General features: G+C 42.2%; 1 protein-coding gene across 7 annotated transcripts in view; it reads right to left on the reverse strand.

Annotated features, from left to right (window-relative positions):
- mlip (muscular LMNA-interacting protein) overlaps positions 1 to 24,489 on the reverse strand; it is a 179,277-nt gene that overhangs the window by 16,807 nt on the left and 137,981 nt on the right. For all 7 annotated transcript variants that reach the window (XM_072251100.1, XM_072251097.1, XM_072251094.1 and 4 more), the window contains 5 exons: positions 20,098 to 20,142; positions 18,668 to 18,796; positions 12,985 to 13,215; positions 5,790 to 5,843; positions 2,392 to 2,550 (listed from right to left, as the gene is read on the reverse strand). In XM_072251100.1, coding sequence (XP_072107201.1) covers positions 2,401 to 2,550; positions 5,790 to 5,843; positions 12,985 to 13,215; positions 18,668 to 18,796; positions 20,098 to 20,142 — 609 coding nt within the window. In that variant the 3' untranslated portion in view covers positions 2,392 to 2,400. The remainder of the gene's footprint in view (positions 1 to 2,391; positions 2,551 to 5,789; positions 5,844 to 12,984; positions 13,216 to 18,667; positions 18,797 to 20,097; positions 20,143 to 24,489) is intronic.

Below are 24,489 nucleotides of genomic sequence, written 5' to 3' on the forward strand. Positions count from 1 at the left end.
TTTCATGCTCCCAATTCTGATGAAGGTTCATAAACCTTCCACAGATATTTTCTGACCTCCAGGCATTTCCCATTTCTGATTATAGGCAGGTCATTGTCCTGGTGCCCAGGCCGAACAATGTACTCCTTCTCTGAATTAAGAGTTGTGTTCCATTCGTTGTCTGATGAAAATCAGATGTCCAAGACACCCCACTATAGGAAACATCTTCAACACTTTCACTCTGTCTAAGCCTTCCAATACTTGATGGGTTTCAATGAGATCCCCCCCCCCACTCTTCTAACCTCCAGGGCGTAGAGGCCCAGAGCCATTAAACACTCCTATGTTAACCATCTCATTCCTGGGATCATTCTCATGAACCTCCTCTGGACTTTCTCCAATGCTTCAAGTTAACCTTTTGGAAAAGCCAAGGAATCCTGCAGAAGAACTCCAAGTCTCTTTGCATGTCTAATATTTCTGTCAGAGGGTTAAGTGATGCATGCAGCTTATTTTATTTATTTACTCATTCATTTTTTAGAAATACAGTGCAGAACAGGCCCCTCTGGCGCATTGAACTGCACTGCCCGGCAACCCATCAATTTAACACTAATCACAGGACAATTTACAATGACCATTTAACCTCCTAACTGTCTTTGGACTGTGGCAGGAAACTCGAGCACCCGGAGGAAACCCATGCAGTCACAGGGAGAACATACAAACTTCTTATAGTTGGCACAAGATTTGAACTCTGAACTCTGATGCCCATGCTGTAATAGCACTGCACTAACTGCTACATTACCATGGTGACTTCTTACATGTGGACATGGGTGAGATTTGATCATCTAGCTCCCTCTAGCAGAAAAAGGGATCTATTTTTTCCCTTCAAGGCTGAAAAATAGGTCCAATTTATCGACTTTACACTCCCTATCCATGGATTCATCAAAGATTCATCAAAAGCTGAAGGCATTTCTTTGACATGAACTCATTAGAGTTTTCACCCTTTCACTCTGAGGGAATATGTGAAGTTGGAAAAGGATAACATTATCCCTGCTGACAGAACTTTAAGGGTAGAGCAAGATACTTTGAGAGAAAGAAGGTTAATTGCAGAGCAGCTGAAGACCCTTGACACTGCAAAGTTTCCAAGCAGCAGACACACAGGCTGTTCTGCGGTACACTCAGCCAATTAACATGAAAACTCTGTGACAGATTCTGTTGAAGTCTCAGGTCAGTCTAAAACACAAAAGGGCCTAGACAATTTCACTTCTGAACAGAACACTAGAGGCCACCATACTTTGAGCAGATTGTCTATTATCTTACAATGGAAAAGTCGAATAAGAACCTTCCACAGACCCTAGTCAAGTAGTCATACAGAAATAGGCCATTCAGCCCACCATATTAATGCTGACTATTGTGCCTACCTAGATGTATTTCATTTGCCCGCATTAGGACTGCGCCTTTTGCACTTTACCTATTGAAATGACCATTGAAATGCCTCTTAATGTGCCTCCACCACTACTTTCGGCAGCCCACTCTACATATCTATCTCACTCCATGTGAAAACCATTCCGTTCAGAACCCTCATAACTTTCCTCTCTCTCTCACCTTTTGTATTAGACACCCTTACTATTTGGGGGAAAAAAAATCTGACCATCTAGCCTATCATGAAAACATTTGTAGATCAGCAAATATGAAATATGAAATTCCTTTGACATATGTGTTAATCATACAAACATGAGAAAATTTGCAGATGCTGGAAATCCAAGCAACACGCACAAAATACTAATTATCAACACACACAAAATGCTGGAGGAACTCAGCAGGCCAGACAGCATCAATGGAAAAGAGTTAACAGTTGACGTTTTGAGATGAGACCTTGAACTGATGAAGGGTCTCAGCCTGAAATATTAACTATTTACTCTTTTCCATAGTTGCTGCCTGGCCTGCTGAGTTCCTCCAGCATTTTGTGTGTGTTAATCATTAGTATACTCCAGTAAAGGGTGGCATGGTAGCGCAGTGCTTTGCATCATGCTTTACCGCACCAGCAACACAGGGTCAATTTCCACAGATGTCTGTAAAGAGTTAGTACATTCTTCCTGTGACTGCTTTGGTTTGTTCCTACAGTCCAAAGACATACAGGTTAGGTTGAGCAGGTTGTGGACATGCTATGTGGTGCTGAAAGCATGGTGACACGTGGGCTTCCACCAGCATATCCACGGACTGTGTTGGTTGTTGACACAAGGATGCATTTCACTGTATGTCCTGTTGGAAGAACCAGAAGTTCTTTTTTTTCCCTCAGCCAACATTCCTTTCAAATGATCAAGGGTACAAGTTCACCTTATAGCTTGCCATGTCACTGCACAGGTTTGCCCAACTGTTTGGCTGTCAGGCATAGCACAGAGGAAGTACAAATCTCACCTTTGATTCTCATTTGACAGCTCGCTGTTTTCCCTCTTCCAAGATCTCCTGGGCTCCCTGGCCACGTCCACCGTAATCCATCATCAATTTCCCAGACCCTATCTCAGTGCCAGGCCTCTGAAGCAGACCCTTATTTGGTTTCTCTGTTGCATTTGGAAGCTACAGCAATCACAATCAAAAGAAAACAATTACTTTTCCAGCAGAATACATTAATTCAAAATGAGTGAGAGTGAAAGAAGCTGTAGACTCTGCCAGTGATATCGAGGCTTGCTTTCTTTTCTTTCTTTCCTGCCAGCTTCAAGGATCAACTCCCACCACCAGATTGTAAGTTGGCCCGAAGAGCGAATGAAAGAAGCTATCAGATATTGAAAGGCCTGGATAGAGTGGGAGTGGAGAGGATGTTTCCTATGGTGGGGGAGTCTAGGACCAGAGTCACCGTCTCTGAATACAAGGTTACCCCTTTAGAACAGAGGTGAGGAGGCATTTCTTTAGTCAGAGGGTGGTGAATCTGTGGGATTCCTTGCTACAGATGGCCTTGGAGGCCTAGTCATTGGATGTATTTAAGATGATAGGTTCCTGATTAGTAAGGACGTCAAAGGTTACAGCGAGCAGGCAGGAGAATAGGGTTGAGAGGCATAATAAATTAACCATGATGGAGTGGCTGAGCAGACTTAATAGGTAAAATGGCCTAATTCAATCATCTTAAAATGTTGCCACAGTACTAGTTATAATAACTTCTGTTCAACAGGAAGTGCTAATCTTTCAAATGTTGCAGAGTGTATTTCAAAACAATCAAGCTATCGTTCTCCTCTCTGTTCTGTCATTAATAGGCATCTAATTTTGTGAGAATGGTTATTTGATTATGAAAGGTCTGTTTGCATCACAGCCAATATGTGGAAGTTATCCGGGTGAAAATTTGAAATTCTATGTTTATTGCCTGTTCTAGGATATTGACAATTTGATGAGTCCAGAGATAAAGGGCAAGTCCAGGCCTGAAACTGGAGGTTGGAGACGTGATAGGCGTGAACCTTAGAGTCCGGTCCCAACAACTGTAGGCCCGGAGCTGGCCTGTCCTTGGGTTGGAGGCCTCTGTCTGTGAAGGGGTGGGAGGGGCTTTTTTTCCTGCTGTTGTTGCTACTTGTGTTGTTCTATATTGTGTGTTGCATTGCTCTGCCAAGCATTGTGAGTAGGCTATGTTGGCATTAGAATGTATGGCGACACTTGCAGACTGTCCCCCAGCACATCCTTAGGTGTGTTGGCTGCTAATGTAAATGACACATATTTCACTGTATGTTTCTGAATCTGAATATCTTTCCACTTACAATACAATTAATGATTAGAAAGGAAATTGTGTTTAAAATTCCAACAGTGTTCAGAAAACAAATTGCTTTTTAAATTCCACTCTAATTTATTTGAATATCACCAAATTTAAATCCACCATGGACCAGCTGCAATCAGTGTTACAGTGCATGAAGACTGAAGAAAATTTTTTCATTAAAGATAGTCCTTGATGTATTTAACAGTGGCTTAGTCGCCTTTCATTTGAGAGAATCAAATCTAATTCACCACCTGTAATGCAAGGTTTCAATCACCAAAAGTGATATTAAAATCTACACAGAATAATTTACCAGTTTCAAGTAGTCATTTTCTTTTAAAATCAAAAGTAAAAACTTTTCAAACTCTGGAAGTTTAAATTTCAGAGCCTTCTCAAAGGTAGAGTTAGCAATATATATAGGCATCTGTTAGTCTCATGAGACCATGGATTTGCGTCTTGGAAGGTTTCAGGGCACAGGAATGGGCAAGGTTGTATGGAAGACCAGCAGTTGTCCATGCTGCAAGTCTCCCCTCTCCTCGCCACCAATATTGTCCAAGGGAAGGGCATTAGGACCCATACAGCTTGGCACCGGTGTTGTCGCAGAGCAATATGCGGTTAAGTGCCTTGCTCAAGGACATAACACGTTGCCTCAGCCAAGGCTCGAACCAGCGACCTTCAGATCACTAGACGAACGCCTTAACCACACTTGGCCACACGCCAACACTAAATTCTCATGGAAATGATTTCTGTAGCGACCATGCTCAATTTGCAGATAATCCTGGCTTCTAGTTGAATAATTTTGTAACCTAATACAAATCGCACAGAAATCTGACTCTGCACTATGCATAATTAACAGTTAAAGTTGCATTAAAAAGGTACAGAAACTCCCGTCTAGTTTCTCAAAAACCCATCTTAAATCCTTCATAGGAAAGGTGAAGCCACATTTGGGATACTTTGTACATTTTTGGTCACTCTGTTACGAGAAAGATGTTAGTAAACTAAAAACCGTGTAGATTTACCAGGATATACACTAAAGATTCTGCAGATGTTGGAAATCCAGAGTAACACGCATAAAGTGCTGAAGGAACTCAGCAAGTTAGGCAGCATCTATGGAGAGGAATAAAGAGATAAACATCGGCTCTGTATTCCTATCTAGAGATCTACCAAAATGTTGCCTGAACTTGGGGCCTGAATTCTAAGGAGATGTTTCGTAGTCCAGGATTTTATTCCCTGGACATTGAGGATTGAGAGGTTGCCTGATAGAGGTTTATTTGATCATGAGGGGCATAGACAGGGTGTACACACATTGTCATTTTCCCGGGGAGGGGGTGCTAAAAACAAAAGGCACAAGTTTAAGATCAGAGCGGATTAAACAAATTCAACCATTTTCTAGATTCTCAAGTTCCAACAACACCTATGTAAATGCTCTAGACTCTTTCAAAATTATTGATATCTTTCCTGTAGGTAGGTGTCCAAAAATGCATACATAACTCCAAATAAATCCTCACCAATGCCTTATAGACCTTTGACATAACATCCCAACTCCTGTACTCAGTGCCCTGATTTTAAATGGCCAATGTGCCAAAAACGACCTCATCTCCCTTTGATACCACTATCAAGGAATTATGGATTATACATTTTTTTAAAACTACAAATGGTCGTAGAAAATGTAAATGGAGTAACTTACAGCAGTCTGCTCATAATAGTCTCTACTGAAGATTTTTGAACCCTAGAACAACAGGTCCAGGGTACAAGTTAATTGACTGAGCAGGAACAGGCTTCTTCACATAAGGTATTTGGAATGAGCTGTCAGAAACAGTGACTGAAGAGAGAAGATTGGCACATTTAAAAACCACCTGGATAAATGCATGGATAGGAGAGGTTTAGAGGGCCAAACACAGGCAGATGAGACCAGCTCGTTGGGCACAGTTGGCTGCAGGGGTTGGTCTTAAGGGCCTGCTTGTATCCTGTGTGACTCAAAACCCTCAAAAGTAACCTGAAGATTTGAGAGTTAACTGAAAGCATTTCCAGAATGTCAAATAAAGTACAATTAATTTCTGTTCATACAGATTAGACACTTTACCTCAGTGCTGCCTAGAGCTTCATTCTCATGAATTGTTGTTATTGAGTGCCGCGGCTTCACCACATAAAAAGAGACAAAAACAGGGAAAGTTTTGAATACATTTTTCACTGATGACACTGTAGGGCACAGTAAAACTTTGTATATATTTACAAGGCAGTGCTGTGATTTTTTAAAATTACAGTTCATTCCTTTAAGGTTTTAGATCAACAAAACACTGGGGAGATTTCAAAGTAGGTGAGCAATGTTAAAACAGAAAGTAGAAGACATTAGTGAATAAGATTTCTACTAGCAGTCAACTGAATATTTCATTATTCTGTATAATATATCACCTGTGTTGCATAGTTTTAGCAAATTACTTTAAGCAGTGCATATGCTGTCTGCTTTGAAGGGCTGAGATGTGGGATTGTTAATATATCCACACTAGTTAAGCAACTTGTCAAAACAGTATCACATCATCACACAGTTCCCACTACAAATATGTACATACATAGAATGACATCAAAGCTGCACAGTTATTAAAATACTAACTTGTACCCTGGACCTGCTGTTCTAGGATACAAAAAAAACGATAAGCCACCACAAGAGCATGCTATTACAGCTCAGGGTGTCGTAGTTTCATCACCTCCTGTCTGTGATGAGTTTCTGTGTTCCTCCCTGTGAATGTATGGATTTCCTCAGGGTGCTCCAGTTTTCTCCCACATTCAAAAGACGTAATGGTTAGTAGGTTAATTGTTCTTTGTAAATTGTCCTGTGATTAGGCGAGTGCTAACTAGGTGGGTTTCTGAGCAACACGGCTTGTTGGGCCAGAAGGACCTGTTCTGTGATGTATTTCTTAATAAATAAAAAATAAATTTAAAACTCTTCAGTCAAGAGAGTGTTCTATGTTAAGAGCGGACTAATTTACCCTGGAATCCTTTTCTTCTACCACTTGTAGTGTTTCTTAATGCACAGTCCATAGTTCCTTGATAATGGCATCACAGGTAGATAGGGTCATAGAGAGATTTTGGCACATTGGCCATCGGAAATCTAAGTACTGAGTACACGGATTGGGATGCAATGTTGAAGTTGTATAAGGTGTTGGTGAGTGCCAATTTGCAGTACTGTGTGCAGTTCTGGTCACCTACATACAGGAAAGATATCAATAAGTCACGGAGTCATAGAGAAGTATATCACAGAAACAGGCCCTTTGGACCATCTAATCCAGGCTGAAACCATTTAAACTGCCTACTCCCATCAACCTGCACTGGGACCATAGCCCTCCATACTCCTATCCAAACTTTTCTTAAACATTGAAACCGAGCTCACATGCACCACTTCAGCTGGTAGCCCATTCCACACTCTCACGGCCCTTGAGGTGAAAAAGTTGCCCCTCTGGTTCCCCCTGAAATTTTTACCTTTCACCCTTAACCCATGACCTCTAGTTCCAGTCCCGCCCAATCTCAGTGGAAAAAGTCTACTTCCATAATCCCATCTATACTCCTCATAATTTTGAATACCTCTATCAAATCTCCTCTCAGTCTTCTACATTCTAAGGAATACAGTCCTAACCTGTTCAATCTTTCCTTATAACTCAGGTCCTCCAGACCCAGCAATATCCTTGTACATTTTCTCTGTACTCTTTCAACCTTGTTTACATCTTTCCTGTGGGTAGGTGACCAAAGCTGCACAGAATACTCCAAATTAGGCCTCAACAACAGCTTATAGAACTTCAACATAACATCCCATCTCCTGTACTCAGCACTTTGATTTATGAAAACCAAGGTGCCAAAAGCTTTCTTTACAAACCTTATAATGCCACTTTTAATGAATTATGGACCTGTATTCCCAGATCGCTTTGTTTTACCACACTCCTCAGTGCCCTACCGTTCACTGTGCAAGACCTACCCTAGTTGATCCTACTGTCATGCAAAACCCCGTATTTGTCTGCATTCAATTCCATCTGCTATTTTTCAGCCCATTCTTCCAGCTGACGCAGATCCTTCTGCCAGCCATGATGACCTTCCTTACTGTGCACAGCACCCCCAATCTCGGTGTCATCCACAACAAAGAGGCTGGCACACCACTAGCCATAGGCCTCCAGTCAGAGAGGCAATCATCTATTGACATCCTCTGGCTTCTCCCACAAAACCAACGTCTAATCCAATTTACCACCTCATCTTGAATGCCAAGCGACCGAACCTTGTTGACCAGCCTCCCATGTGGAACCTTGTCAAATGCCTTGCTAAAGTTCATGTTGCCACTTTCCACTGCCTTGCTTTCATCCACTTTCCTGGTAACTTCCTGAAAGAATTCTACAATATTGGTTAGACATACCTACCGTGCATGAAGCCATGCTGCTGGAGTAACTCAGCAGGTCAGGGAGTATCTGTGGAGGAGAATAAATAGTTGCTGTTTCAGGCCAAGACCCTGCATCTGGACTGCAGCTTATGAGGAGACAATGGTGCCTAACAGTGACTCCTTTGCCTGCATCTTTGGAAACAGTTCTATTTCCATCTTCAATGTCTCTATTTTCCCCTTTCAGGGTTCTTTTGAAGACCCTGACCTGGAGTTAGATGCTGACTTCGGTTCTTTGCGGGAATGGGACCCGCTCTCAGGGTTTCACAATTGGCCATTATTCAATATGCCAAGGATGCGGCCTAAGAGATTAGCTCGCCTTCAGAGTTCCGGGATCTCGTGGCTCTGGAGACAGGAGGACTGAAGGTCGGTGTCTCTGAGGGAATCCGGGATGTTACGGGAGGTGGAAGATCAAAAGCAGCCAGCTGGCTGCTGGCTGTGTGCCCAGAGACCCGAGTTCTTTGGGCACAGAGCTTGGAAAAAGCAACACAATGGACCTTTAACATTGTAAACCAGCAAGTTGTTTGTCATGTCTCACCTCTCGCTGTGAAATGTAGACATCTCTTTCTCCCTTATTAGGGAGGGAGAGAGAGCCTGTGGTATGTCAAATACCGGGTGAACGAGTAGTCCTTTGGGGAACTGTAAGTCTGTGTCTTTGCTGTTACTTTACTGCATGCTTGAGTGGGGGGGGGGGGGTGTCGATGCTGTTTTTGGTGGGGGTGGGGGATTTCTGCTTTGTTGCTTACACCTGGGAGCGGGGAGCTGAGAGGTCTGTGAGGTTTTAACATTTAACCGTCATTCATTCTTTGGGGCACTCCTCTATTTTTGTGGATGTTTGCAAAGAAAAAGTATTTCAGGATGTATATTGTATACATTTCTCTGACATTAAATGTACTTTTGAACCCTTTGACGGAAGCGAGCAGAAGCCGGGCCGTACTGCACTGCAGCCGCAATACAACAAATTTCACATCATGTAAGATATCACAATAAAACTGATTCTGATTCTGAACTGGAACTATACATAACGGATGCAAGTGTTAGTCCTCGGATGCCCAGTGCCCAGGAAGATGATCAGGAACAGCTTAATTTCTGCCCTTCTCTTTATCAAGGTGGATGGGGTTCTGTTGGAGTCTGTGATCTACAGCTGCACTGTTTAGTGATGGTTCCCATTCCTAAAGCTCACTGACCAGCCATTTTTCGATATCCCAAAATGTGGCCTAAAGATGTGCATCTTTGGAGTGAGGCCCTGTGGACAGGCCAAATTCATGCTGGTGTTGCCAGCTGAGGCGTCATGGGAGAAATGGAACATCATGAACAGTGGATCAACTGTCATAAGCCTCTGTAGTCAGGTGATATCTTGGTGGTGGGGTCCCGTTTGGGTAGCCTCCAACCTGATGGCATGAACATTGATTTCTCAAACTTCTGGTAATGCCCCCCCACCTCCCCGTCATGATTTCCCATCCCCTTTTCCCTCTCTCACATTATCTCCTTGGCCGCCCATTGCTTTCCTCTTGTGCTCCTCCCCCTTTTTCTTTCTTCCATGGCCTTCTGTCTCACCAACTTCCCAGCTCTTTGCTTCATCCCTCCCCCTCCAGGTTTCACCTATCACCTGGTGTTTCTCTCTCCCCTCCCCCTACACCCTCCACCTTTTAAATCTACTCCTCAGTTTTTTTTCTCTGGTCCTGCCAGTGTTTAGGTCAGAAACGTCAACTATAGTTTTTTCATAGATGCTGCCTGGCCTGCTGAGCTCCTCCAGCATTTTGAGAGTGTTGCTCAGATTTCCAGCATCTGCAGATTTTCCCTTGTTTGAGATTAGATCCCCTCTATTCTGTGGCTGTGTCCTCTGGTCTTAGACTCCCCCACCAAAGAAAACATCCTCTGCACATCCACCCTATCAAGACCTTTCAACGTTCACTAGGTTTCGTTGAGGTCACCCTTCATTCTTCTGAGTTCCAGTGAGTACAGGCCCAGAGCCATCAAACACTCTTCATGTGACAAGCCTTTTAATCCTGGAATAACTTTCATGAACCTCCTTTGAACACTCTCCAATGTCAGCACATCCTTTCTTAGATATTGGCCTAAAAACTGCTCACAGTACTCCAGTGAGGCCTCACCAGTGCTTTATAAAGTCTCAGAATTATATCCATGCTTTTCTATTCTGGTCCTCTTGAAGTGACTGCTAACATCACATTTGCCTTCCTCACCAACGACTGAACCTGCCATTTAAACTTTAGGAGTTCTGCACAAGGACTTTGAACCTCAGATTTTTGAATTTTCTCCCCATTTAGGAAATAGTCTATCCTTTTATTTCTTCTACCAAAGTGCATGATCATACATTTCTCGACACTGTAATCCATTCACCATTTCTTTGCCCATTCTTCTAATCTGTCTAATTCCTTCTGTAGCAACTCTACTTCCTCAAAACTACCTGCCCCTCTACCTATCTTCATATTGGCCACAAACTTTGCCACGGAGCCATCAATTCTGCCATCCAAGTTATTGACATATAACATAAAAAGAAGTGGTCACAACACAATCACAAACACAAACCTTTACTACCACTCTTCATCTCCTGTTTTATCCATGCTAGTATCTTTCCTATAAGACCATTGGCTCTTAACTTGTTAAACAATCTCATGTGCATCACCTTGTCAAAGGCTTTCTGAAAATCCAAGTACACAACTGCTTGTTATTTCTTCAAAGAATTCCAACAGATTTGTCAGGCAATCTTCTCCCTTGAGGAAACCATGCTGACATCGGTCTATTTTATCATGTGCCTCCAAGTACCCCAAAACCACATCTTTAACAATCAACTGCTGAGGTCAGATTAACTGGCTTATAATTTCCTTTCAACCTCTCTTCCTTCTTGAAGTGTGGAGTGAAATTTGCAATTTTCCATTCCTCTGGAACCATGCAGAAATAATTGACTCTTAAAATATCATTCGTGATCTTTCTGATTACTGATTACTAATGTCTCCACAATCTCTTCAGCCATTTCTTTCAGAACCCTGGGGTGTATATCGTCTGATCCAGGTGACATATCTACCTTCAGACCTTTCCAACTTCCTAAGAACTTTCTTTCTGCTATTGGCAATTTCATACCCTTCTGAACCTCTGACACTCTCGAACCTCCAGCATTCCTGTTGGTGTCTGCCATAGTGAAGACTGATGCAAAATACTTATTCAGTTCATCCACCATTTTCTTGTCCCCCATTACTACCTCCCTAGCATCATTTTCCAGCAGTGCAATATCCTCTCTCACCACTCTTTTCCACTTTATGTTGGCTTTAACTTCTCTTGTTAGCCATGGTTGTGTCATCTTTCCTTTAGAATACTTCTTCCAATTAATAAGTTAGTAAATAGGTTAGTAGGTAGTGGGCATGCTGTGTTGGTACCACAAGCATGGTGACACTTGCAGGCTGCTGCTCTCCACGTCTTCCAACCGCATTGGTTGTTGACGCAAACAATACATTTCACTGTATGTTTCGATGTTTTGATGTGCATGTGCTTGTATGGTCCTCTTTTTCCCTCTGACAACCCAAAGACAACTCAACTGATTAATTGGTTTCAGTAACTTAACCCTTAATGTGGGGTAATGGCAAGAAGAAGAGTAGGGAAGTTGATGAGCAAATCTGAAAGAGAACTTGCAGAGAAATTTGAAGAGGGTGAGTGGAATCAATGGGATTGCTCTCATGGGTAGACAGTACAGAATCAATGAGCCGAATGGCCTATCCTGGGCTTGTTATTAGCATGGAATAAGATAAGAATAATGCATTCCATCCCATCTCCAAATATTTGGCTTTCACCAAGCTGTAAGTAACCCTTTATTAAAATAAGCAAGACAGCTGAACCGGCAAATTTGGTCTCTTGGCTAAACTCAGCGCAAAGAATTGTTTACCATGGTTTGTCCACTGAATGGGAAAGAAAGTCTTTGGCTGATACAGTCTGACAGTGGTGAATTGAGTTCCTGCTTCATTGTGGTGACAGTTCAAGCCTTCCAAATTAAGATAGAGCCATAGAGTCATAGAGCACGACAGTACAGAAACAGGCCCTTCAGCCCATCCAATCCATGCTGAACACTTATATTGCCTAGTCCCATCAACCTACACTTAGGTCATAGTCCTCCACACCCTTCCCATCCACGTAGATACCCAAACGTCTCGTAAATGTTGAAATCAAACCTACATCCACAACTTCCTCAATCACAATACGCTGAGGGAAGAGGTTCCCCCTCAGATTGCCCCTAAATATTTCACCTTTCACCCTTAACCTATGATCTCTAGTTCTATTCTCACCCAACCTCAGTGGAAGAAGTCTGCATGCATTCACCCTATCTATACCTTTTGTAATTTTGGATACGTCTCTATGATCTCCTCTCATTCTCCTGCGCTCCAGAGAATAAAGTCCGAACCTATTCAATCTATCCTTGTAACTCAGGTCCTCAAGTCCCAGCAACATCCTTGTAGATTTTCTCTGCACTCTTTCGAGCTTATTGCTACCTTTTGTGCAGATAGGTAACCAGAACTGACAACAATATTCCAATTTCAGACTCACCTGTGTCTTATACAGTATTCTCCTGCGTTTTCAACACAAATTGTTTCATCAATATTGACACAAAGAGGGAAACTTCCTTGTTATTTTTCAGTTGCCTCAATGCTGTAATTCAGTGACCAGTTATGAAGAAAGAAGTATCCTATATCAACATGCAATTACCAAAGAACAAGGAAATTGAAATCTATCAACGAACACAATTGCAAGTATTTGAGATGTGTTAAACCCCACCTTAATCATAACCATGCATCAAAATCGAGAGAAAACAACACATCATAGCTTAAGAAAGAATTATTGATCAGCATCTCACCTTTATATAGAGAGAATGAAGACTGCGGGAAAGGTTAGAGGTCATGTAGTAATTACATGGGGCAATGGGAGAGAAGCGAATGTGTGATCCAGAGGTTAGACAAGTGACAGGTGAGAGAGACAGTGGTACGGATTGGGGCATGTCCTGGGAGCACGGCATGGTCTGGTACATTTCATAGCACACACTGGGATGCGGGACAGACGCTAGGATGGCAGATAGTGGGAAGAGGCACTGTTGAAGAAAAGCAGAGAGTAAAATAGATGGGTTAACATTACAAACAAAAAAAATTGCTGAGTTACATTCTGGAGGTGAAATTTCTACAGGAGGTAACTTTACCAAATGAAAAACAATGTGAAAATATTTTTAAATCAATTTTATTAGTTATTAACTGGAATACATTCAATGGCCACTGTACAGCTGCTCGTTAATGTAAATATCTAACCCACCAATCGTGTGGCAACAACTTAACGTAGAAGCATGCAGTCATGGTCAGGATATTCAGTTGTTGTTCAGACAAACATCAGAACAGGGAAGAAATGTGGTTTTGACCATGGAACGATTGTTAGTCCCAGACGTTGTAGCTTGAGTATCTCGGAAACTGATCTCCTGGGAAGTCAGAAGGGAATGGCCAGACCTGTTCAAACTGACAGGAAGGCAACAGTAACTTAAACAACCACGTGTTATAATAGTGAGTTGCAGAAAAGTATCTCTTCCGATTCGTCTGGGGATATAAGATGGAGTGGGTCAGAACGACCGTCATGCACAAGTCCCTGGACAACGGGGGCAAGAACATCCCCAATGTTGCCCTCACCCTGATGGCCAGCTTTGTGTGTGGCTGCATCAGGTTGTGTGTAGAACCCAGGTATGTGGGCACCAAGTACCACTATGTGCCCAGGTTCTACCTGTCGCCCTGGCCCCACTCCCGCGCAACACCTCAGTCAGCTGGTCGTTGCCGCCATACATGTCCTTCGTAGAAAAGTTCTTCCAGGAGAACGCCTTTGACCACAGGGCCATCAGGCAGTGGTCGGCACGTAATGTCCTGCAGGCACTGCAGGAGAAGAACGTGATGGACACAGTGGGGTGGTTCCCTGAGCAAACCGTCCAGTTCATCTGGCAAAATGCCTCATCGCCAGATCTCACCAACAGGCACCAAGACCTCGCCTGGCTGGCGGTGAGAGGGGCCCTCCCAGTCAGAGCCCTCCTGTACGCCCGGAACGTCGTCTCCGCACCCCACTGCCCACAGGAGGACTGCAGTGAGGAGGAGTCTGTGACCCACCTCTTTGCACACTGTCAGTTCGCAGAGAGGGTGCAGAGGAAGATGGACAGGCTAGTGTCACGTTTCATCCCCAGCAGCTGTGTAACAGAGGACTCTCTGATCTACGGGCTGTTCCCGGGGATGCACATGGAGACCAACATCCGGTGCTGCTGGCAGATCATCAACTCGGTGAAAGATGCTCTTTGGTCGGCCCGAAACTTGATGATCTACCAGCAGATGGAGATGTCCGTGGGAGAATGCTGCCGACTGGCACATTCTCGGCTGCAGGAATACGTGCTGAGGGACGCACTGAAACTCGGTGCAGCCACTGCAAGGGCCCGGTGGGGAAGGACCACAGTATAGGTTTCTTCACCCGCGGGAGTGGGAGGGGTCGGGTGGCGGGGAGTATACCCCTCAACAATAATATGGTAAGGTGAACAACTGGAGTGCCACGTGGGTGGCCATAAGTATGGATATGTACAGACCATAATGGAAATGTATGTAAGGGATGGAAAGTTATTGAATGGTTTATTGTATATAATTTTATTTTTGAATAAAGTATATTTTGAAAAAAAAATCTCTGAATGCACAACACATTGTACATTGAAGTGGATAGATTACAGTGGTAGAAGACGGGTACGGGAGGTAACGAATGAAGTGGCCACTGAGTGTATGTTCTGTGCTTATTCGTCCATTTACAATGCTGATAGAGTTGAGAGTTAGTCAGACATCAAATTGGGAAGAAATGTGATCCGTGACTTTAACCATGGACTGATTGTTGGGTGGCTGAGTATCTCAGAAAGTACTGAACTTCTAGGATTTTCACCTAGAACAGTCTCTAGAGTTTACAGAGAATGGTGCAAAAATCAAAAAAACATCCAGAGAGCGAAAGCACCTTGTTAATGAAAGAGTTCAGAGGAGAATGGCTAGACTAGTTCAAGTTGAAAGGAAGATGGCAATAATTCAAATAACTATGTGTTACTACAGTAGTGAGCAGAAGAGCACCTCTCAACACACAACACATCAAACTCTGAAGTGGAAGACCATATCAGGTTTTACTCCTGTACCTAATAAAGTGGCCACTGAGTGTATTTTTATGAAGAAAATGATGATGCAGTATAAAGACTGTCAATATAGGTGTCAATAGGCCTCCAAATGTAATTCAGAAAACAAATTGGAATGATAAACTTGAACCAGTGCACATAAGGACAAGAGATTCCACAGATGCTGGAAAACTAGAGCAACACACACAAAATGCAGGTGGAACTCAGCAGGTCAGGTAGTATCTATGGAGAGGACTAAACAGCCAACATTTCAGGACAAGACCCTTCATCAGGACAGGAAAGGAAAGGGGGCAGAAGCCAGAACAAGAAGTGCAAGGATTACAAGCTGACAGGTGATAGGTGAGACCTGGTGAGGGAGAAGGTGGGTGCGTGGGGGTGGAGGGAATGAAAAGAGAAGCTGGGAGGAGATAGGTGGAAAAGGTAAAGGGCTGAAGAAGAAGGAATCTGACAGGAGTCGAGTGTGGACCATGGGAGAAAGGGAAGGAGGAGAGGCACCATGGGCAGGTGAGGAGAAGAAAAGGAGTAAGAGGAGAACCAGAGTGGGGAATAGAAAAGGAGGAGTGAGAAGTTAGCAAAATCACTGTTCATATCGTCAGGTTGGAAGTACACAAGGATATTGAGTGGAACACACAGTACTGTCCTTCATTAGAGTTCCAAATTGACCACCTTTAAAACTATAGAGGCATGCAAAGAAGTTCAAATCTGACTACTTTGGAAGAGCATAATAAAGAGAAGTATGTTACACTGGTACCCTTTTAGCACTGCCAACAAAATACGGATCTGCATAGCACACAGAAAGAGTGAAACGTGGTGCTGTTAATGGAGTCACTACTTCAGAGCAGCAGAAATCTGGGTCCACCGATGCTGTCTGTGTCCCTGTGAACACATCTTTCCTCTCACTGCTGGGTGGCACAGGAGCACAGCAGTTAGCATAACGCTTTACAGTGCTAGTGACTGAGGTTCAGCTCCCACCGCCGTCTGTAAGGAGTTTGTACATACTCCCCACGACTGTGTGGTTTCCTCTGGGCTGCTCTTAAAGGAGATCTTAAAATCTTAAGGTTAAATCTGAAGATCTTAAGAAATTTTTAAAAATTGAACAGAAGAGTAAAATCATTAATATTCACCAGCTTGCCAGCTTATCAACCATGGGCATGTTGATCACTTTGGCAAGCCAATCAGAGCACTTACATCACTAGTGCTCATCCAATGGGAGTGTAGCATATAGAGCCATTTTGCTTAACAATCTTCATTCCTGGTAATTGTTGGATTAGACTGTATAAATGTAATTTTTTTGTCATTTTAACTTTTATTACCTGCTTGTATTTTATATAACTACTGTACCTATATACATGTGACTGTTTAGTATGTTTCCAAGTGGTCACAGTGTGAATATGTAATTGTTCAGTGTGTCCCCCTAGTGGTTGCATTTGTATGATTCTGGAAGATTTTCTGGTGTTCCATTATTTGAATAGAGGGTATCTGATTGGTTTACTCTTAACTACAAATTTGAATGGAATGTTTATTATCTGTGGTAGAAAAGAGCTGAGTAAGTAGGCTCGTCACCTTTACTCATTTTTAGTCTTTTCATAGAATTTTTTTTTTTAACCAGGGTATTCTCAAAGAGTTTGAACCTTTACAGAAGAGTCTACCATGGACATTGAATAAAAATTACCAGGGTAGAACATAGAATGGTATTGCACAGTACAGGTGTTCTGCCAACCTTTTAACCTGTTCCATGGTCCAACTTACACTTCCCTCCAACACAGCTATAACCCACCAGTTTTCTTACATCCATGTGCCTTTCTAAGAGTCTCTTAAATGTCCCTATTGTATCAGCCTCAACCACGCCCCCCCCCCCCCCAGGCAGTGCGTTCCAGGAACCCAGTACATCCTCATGAAATCTTCCTGCACTCACCTTAAAAGAACGTCCTCTGGTATTGGCCACTGCCACCCTGGGGGAAAAGAAAACACTGGCCGTCCACGCTATCTATGCCTCTTATAATCTTATACTCCTCTATCAAATCACCTCTCATCCAATTTGCTCCAAAGAGAAAAGCTCTAGCTCACTCAACCTTTCTTCCTAAAACATCAAGACCCAAGATTCAAGGTTGCTTATTGTCATTGTTCTGTACGCGAGTGTAAAGGAGAACAAAATGATTGATACTCCAATCTGATACAGCATTAAAGAAAAACAATAAAAAATCAAAAAACTACACAATAAATATGTGCTCTCTGATACAGATTCTTCATAAAACATATTCTCTATTCCATGTTCCTAAGCTGTGGGGGCCAATTCTTTACATATATTTAAGGCAGAGGTTGATAGGTTCTTGATTGCTTAGGGCATGATGGGATACTAGGAGAAGGCAAGAGAATGGGGCTGAGAGGAAAATTGGATCAGCCATAATGAAAAGGTGGAGCAGACTCAATGGGCCAAATGGCCTAATTCTGCTCCTATGTCTTATGGTCTTATGATATTATGGTAACTTCATGAAGGATCCCACCCACCCTTCTCATGGACTGTTTTTTCCATACCCACCAGGGAGGAAAGCTACGTACCATTCACGCCAAGATCATCAGACTCAAAAACAGATACTTTCCCCAGCAGTAAAACCTCCACCTACTAACTCATCTCTCCTCACCCCAACTACATTACTTTATCATTTCCTGTCAGTCACCTTATGTACAGACACTCCTGTCTCTAGCATCAGTATATGGGCATACAATCAATCTCAGTATGTAACCTATCTTATGCATTTATACTTATTATGTTTTTTTTGTGCTGCATCGGATCTGGAGTAACAAATATTTTGTTCTCCTTTACACTTGTATACTGAGAATGACATTAAACAATCTTGAACGTTCTATTTTTCGATCGCAGCACTTCTTTAAATCCGTCTTCAATTACATTGGGTTGAACTATAGATTTGAAGAACAATCCTTTCAATGTTTTTGCCATTCTGGTTTTGTATTGAGGTTTGAAATCACCAACAACATACAGTTAATGCAATAAATCTGAAGATGTAAGTTGGCTGTATGTCATTTCTGAGATGATGACAATTTAATGGCAAGAATTTTCAAAGAAACGGGCAATGATACAACACTCATGACTGAGAACAAAATTGTTACTGTTGAGTGAATAACAGCTTCAACCATATAATCCATACTTTAACCACCCGGCTCCAATAAGGTTAGATTAGTCTAATGCAGAATTTTGGATTCAAGGAGGCTCCATGTGAAAGCAGTAGAAAAGCAGGGAAACTACATGAATATTGTATACCTTCAAAAACCAATTCAGAAAAAATTACAATTAATCATGATTCAGGTTATCAAGTGACAATCTTAGCTTTTATAGGCTACCTACCTCTTTGATTTCGCTATTATTGGTTTCATTGGTGTGTTGTCTGAAAGGATTGGAACAGATGCCATCCACCTCGAGCATCGCAGGTCCCTTCTGTAGAGCAGTGATTGGACGAATCACACCAGGTCTGGTCTAGGTTAAAAGATCAGTACAACACCAGTGTACAGTTGCTTTGAAAAGAGTAATTGAAACTGGTAATAATTATGAGAACAAACTCTAAGATCTCACTTTTGATTTATTAAAGCATTTTCAATTCTACTTTAACAGAAACATTAACTTTCACTTGAGGAGGAAAAACACCAATTATATGTAAATTTTGTACCAAGATCATTCAGATAAAGCCTACGATGAATACAGGAGCCTCAGGTCCCACACCTTCATGTTCAGGAACAGTTCAGCCGTCATCTCCTGAACCAGAGTAAATAAATACACTCACCTCAACACTGAACTGATTTCACAACCTACAGACTCTCTTTCAAGGGCTCTACAACTCATGTTCTCAATAGAAACCAAATTTCCCTCAGGATTAATAAAGTATATCTATCTATCTATCTATCTAGAATTGATTATTCATTGAGTTATTAGTATAATTATTTAATTTTTCTTTTTGTATTTGCACAATTTGGTGTCTTTTTCACACTGGCTGTTTGTCTGTCTTTGTTGGTGTCTAGTTTTTCATTGATGCAATTGTGTTTCTTTGTATCTGCTGTGAAAGCCCATAAGAAAATGAATTTCAGGATGGTATGTATGTATTTTGATAAATTTAGTTTCAACTTTGAATATGCAGGTCAGAAATTTTAGGACATAAGTCAACAGCTAGAACTTTTTTTTTTGTCTTTGATTCCAACATCAGCAGTGTTACTTGTTTTTCAAAATGCTGGGTTGGAGGACCATACGTGGGTGGCGGGGGGGGGCGGGGAGGAAGGAATGGTGCCTTGTTTTGCTGTTGTTGTTTTGTTACTTGTTCTGTACTGTGTTGTTCTGCCGAGCATTGTGGACTATGTCGGTGCCAGAATGTGTGGTGACACTTACAGGCTCTCCCTAGCACCCCGTGGGTGTGTTGATTGATTGTTAATGCATGTTTTCATGTACATGTGTGATGCACTATCAATTACTCCAAAAGACTGGAAGTAGAGTAAATACTGAAAGGCTTTTATTAACAGTAAATGGACACACGTCCATGCTGTATGTCTGCCCTGGACTGAGGGAGGAGCAGTGACACAATCGCCTTTATTCAGGGGGCTGTGGGAGGAGCCACAGGAGCAGTCAGCAGAGGGGCGTGTCCAGACAGGTAAATAAATGAATCTGAACCTGTATGCAATACACATTCTGAGCGGCTGCTGCTGCTTATGATGCCAAAAAACTCTTTAACAGAGACTTAAAGGCCATAGTAAACTTAAATTTGCAGCTGTGGCTGCTATAGAAACACTTACAGGTTGATTCTCTGTGGTCTCAGGAGATGGTAGATGGAGATTAGCCTGAATGAGAAACACCAAAATATACAATGAAGCCATACCTACTTATAGAACACTCTGCACAGAATAAATAAGAGATTGAATGAAACTAATAACTTGAATAAAAAAAAACCTTGTATTGTAACTAAAATTGCTGGGGGTGGGAACCAAACTGAAGTGACTGAGGAAAGGGAGGTTGGCTCACAAATACAGAAAGCTTGGAGACAGTGCCAAAGGGAGGATAGGCAGGTGATAGAGAAGGGATGAGCTCAGTCTGATGGTTTGAGATGTGTCTATTTTAATGCAGGGAGTATCATAAATAAAGCGAATGAGCTTAGAGCATTGTTCAGCACTTGGAGCTATGATGTTTGGACATTACAGAGACTTGGATGGTGCAGGGGCAGGAATGGCTACTTCAAGTGCCAGGCTTTAGATGTTTCAGAAAGGATAGGGAGGGAGGCAAAAGAGGTGGGAGCATGGCACTGTTGATCAGAGATAGTGTCACGGCTGCAGAAAAGGAGGAAGTCATGGAGGAGTTGTCTACAGAGTCTCTGTGGTTGGAAGTTAGGAATAGGAAGGGGTGTTTATTATAGGCACCCAATAGTAACAGGGACATCGAGGAGCAGATAGGGAGACAGATTCTGGAAAGGAGTAATAATAACAAGGTTGTCGTGGTGGAGGATTTTAATTTCCCAAATATTGATTGGCATCTCCCTGGAGTGAGGGGTTTAGATGGGTTAGAGTTTGTTAGGTGTGTTCAGGAAGGTTCCTTGACACAATATGTAGATAAGCCTACAAGAGGAGAGGCTGTACTTGATCTGGTATTGGGAAATGAACCTGGTCAGGTGTCAGGACTCTCAGTGGGAGAGCGTCTTGGAGATAGTGATCACAATTCTATCTCCTTTGGAGAAGGATAGCAAAAGAAAAGTTAGGGAAACATTTAATTGGAGTAAGGTGAAATATGAGGCTAGCAGGCTGGAACTTGGAAGCATAAATTGGAAACAAATGTTCTCAGGGAAATATACGGAAGGAATCTGGCAAATGTTCAGGGGGTATTTGTGTAGGGTTCTGAGTGGGTACTTTCCAATGAGACATGAAAAGGATTGTAGGGTAAAAGATCTATGGTGCACAAAGGCTGTTGTAAATCTAGTCAAGAAGAAAAGAAAAGCTTTCAAAAGGTTAAAAAAACTAGGTAATGACAGGAATCTAGAAGATTGTAAGGCTAGCAGGAAGGGGCTTAAGAATGAAATTAATAGCGCCAGAAGGGGCCATGAAAGGGCATTGGTGAACAGGATTAAGGAAAGCCCCAAGGCATCGTACAAGTATGTGAAGAGCAAGAGGATAAGACATTAGAGAAAAGGACCAGTCAAGTGTGACAGTGGAAATGTGTGTATGGAACCGGGGGAAATAGCAGAGGTACTTGATGAATACTTTGCTTCAGTATTCATTACAGAAAATTACTTCAAAAGTAAATCAGAGTTGCAATATAGACCTGGGTGTGCACCAGGAGATGAGCTGAAGCTGATCTGCCTAAGTAGGAACTTGGTACAGCTTTTACATTCTCAGTTCATGAGATTACCAGCGAAATTAAATTTTGATATTAGAATGGTAGCTACAGGAAAATTTAATTAAGTAACAGACTATGTTGTGATTACATAACAAAATGATTATCGACAGGTCTAACAGCAAATAGAATTTTCTATTACAACGATGGGTGCATACCTAGTGAAGTTCCTGAAACTTGGGTGTCATCGCTGCTGCATTCCACTTCTCTACTTAGGTCTGTGCTTCCCTGTTACCACATTGGCACAATCCACATCTCTATGTACTAGTTATTGGCCCTCACTTTTTCTTCCCTTACAACACAATTGGTATTAGTTTATTGTTGTCATATTCCACCTATGATGCCATCTGTACATTTGCTGATGATACAACCATTGTTAGTAGAATCTCAGGTGGTGATGAGAGGGCGTACAGGAGTGAGATATGCCAACTAGTGGAATGGTGTCACAGCAACAACCTTGCACCAAAGGTCAGTAAGACAAAAGAGCTGATTGTGGACTTCAGGAAGGTTAAAACGAAGGAACACATACCAATCCTCATAGAGGGATCAGAAGTGGAGAGAGTGAGCAGTTTCAAGTTCCTGAGTGTCAAGATCTCTGAGGACCTAACCTGGTCCCAACATATCGATGCAGCTACATTGAAGGCAAGACAGTGCCTGTACTTCATCAGGAGTTTGAAGAGATTTGGTATGTCAACAAAAACACTCAAAAACTTCTATAGATGTACTGTGGAGAGCATTCCGACAGGCTGCATCACTGTCTGGTATGGGGGTGAGGGCTACTGCACAGGACCGTAAGAAGCTGCAAAGGGTTGTAAATGTAGTCGGCTCCATCTTGGGTACTAGCCTACAAAATACCCAGGAGATCTTCAAGGAGCGGTGTCTCAGAAAGGCAGCATCCATTATTAAGGACCTCCAGCACCTAGGGCAAGCCCTTTTCTCACTATTACCATCAGGTAGGGGGTACAGAAGCATGAAGGCACACACTCAGCAATTCAGGATCAGCTTCTTCCCCTCTGCCATCCGATTTCTAAATGGACATTGAACCTGCGAACACTCCCTCACTTTTTAATATATATTATTTCTGTTTTTTGCATGATTTTTAATCTATTCAATATACGTATACTGCTAAGCTAACAAATTTCACGACACATGCCGGTGATAATAAACCTGATTCTGATTCTGTCTCAACATTCAGTGAAAAGCTTGTCTTGCGTATTATTCATACAGATCAATTCAGTTCAGTGCCTTGAGGTAGTACAAAATAAAACTATAACAGAATGTAGACTAAATGTAGCAGCTACAGAGAAAGTACAGTCTTTTTTGCAGTCTTATAGTTTTTTACATCCTATGTTTTCCACCCAATCTTTCCTTTTTTTTGTGTGCATGGAGGAGGAATTTGGCGGTTGATAATCTCGCTCCCATTCTTTTTATTCTTGGTTTTGTGGCTTTCAGGAGAAGAAGAATATCAGAGTTGTAGACTTGATAATAAATGAACCTTTGAACCTTTGAACTATGGGCAGAAAAGACAGAACATGGAGGAAACCCACATATGCATGGGAATGATCATGCAAACTCCTTACAGATGGTGCTGGAATTGAACTCCAAATTCCACTGCCCCAAGATATAACAGTGTTGTACTAATTGCTCCACCACCATGGCGTTTTTGTTTATTATTGTCACATGTACCAAATACAATGAAAATTTGGTCTTGCAAACTGTTTAAACATATCAAATCATACAGGTAGAACAAGGTAAAATGAGAGTCTATCTTATCATACAAGGGCACTACACATTCTACCTGTGACTGTGTTGGTTTCCTTGAGGTGCTCCACATCCCAAAGATGTGCGGGTTTGCAGATTAATTGGCTGCCGTTAATTGCCCCATGTATGTAAGTGAGAGATAGAATCTATGTGTGCATGAGAGGGGGGAGGTATATTTATAAGGCCATAAGACAGAGGAGCCATTTGGTTCATTGAGTCTGTTCCGCCATTCCTTCTTTACCCTCCTCAACCCCAGTCCCTGGACTTCTCCCTGTAACCTTTCATGCCGTGTCCAGTCAAGAACCTATCAAGCTCAAACTTTCTGAGCACCTTCTCCCTTTTAATAGTAACTGCACTCATTTCTCTTCCCTCATACACTTCAACTTCTGGCACACTGCTAGTGTCTTCCACAGTGAACACTGATACAAAATACTTATTTAGTTCATCTGCTCTCCCCTTGTCCCCCATTACTATTTCTCCAGCCTCATTTTCTAGCAGTCCTATATTCACTCTTATCTCTCTTTTACTGTTTACATACTTGAAAAATCTTTTACTATCTACTTTGATATTGTTTGCTAGCTTGCTTTCATATTTCATCTCTTCTCTTCTAATGATCCTTTCAGTTGCTCTCTGTAGGTTTTTAAAAGCTTCCCAAACCTCTACCTTCCCGCTAATTTTTACTTTATTATATGCGCCCTCTTTTGTTTTGACATTAACTTAGATTGCCCTTGTCAGCCATGGTTATACTATTTTGCCTTCCTCATTTTTTCCCAGAAACTCACAGCATTGTTGCTTTGCTGTCATCGCCGCCAGCATCTCCTTCCAATTTACTTTGACCAACTCCTCTCTCGTACCACTGTAATTTCCATTACACCAGCGGTCTCCAACCACCGGGCTGCAAAGCATGTGCTACCAGGCCGCGAGGAACCAATATGTTTTGGCGATATGAGTCAGCTGCACCTTTCCACATTCCATGTCACGCCCACTGTTGAGCTTGAACGCATGCGAGGTCATTACCCGAGCGTCATCCACGTCAGCGTGGAAAG

This window comes from Mobula birostris, chromosome 2 (assembly GCF_030028105.1).
Source record: "Mobula birostris isolate sMobBir1 chromosome 2, sMobBir1.hap1, whole genome shotgun sequence".
Lineage (NCBI taxonomy): Eukaryota > Metazoa > Chordata > Chondrichthyes > Myliobatiformes > Myliobatidae > Mobula > Mobula birostris.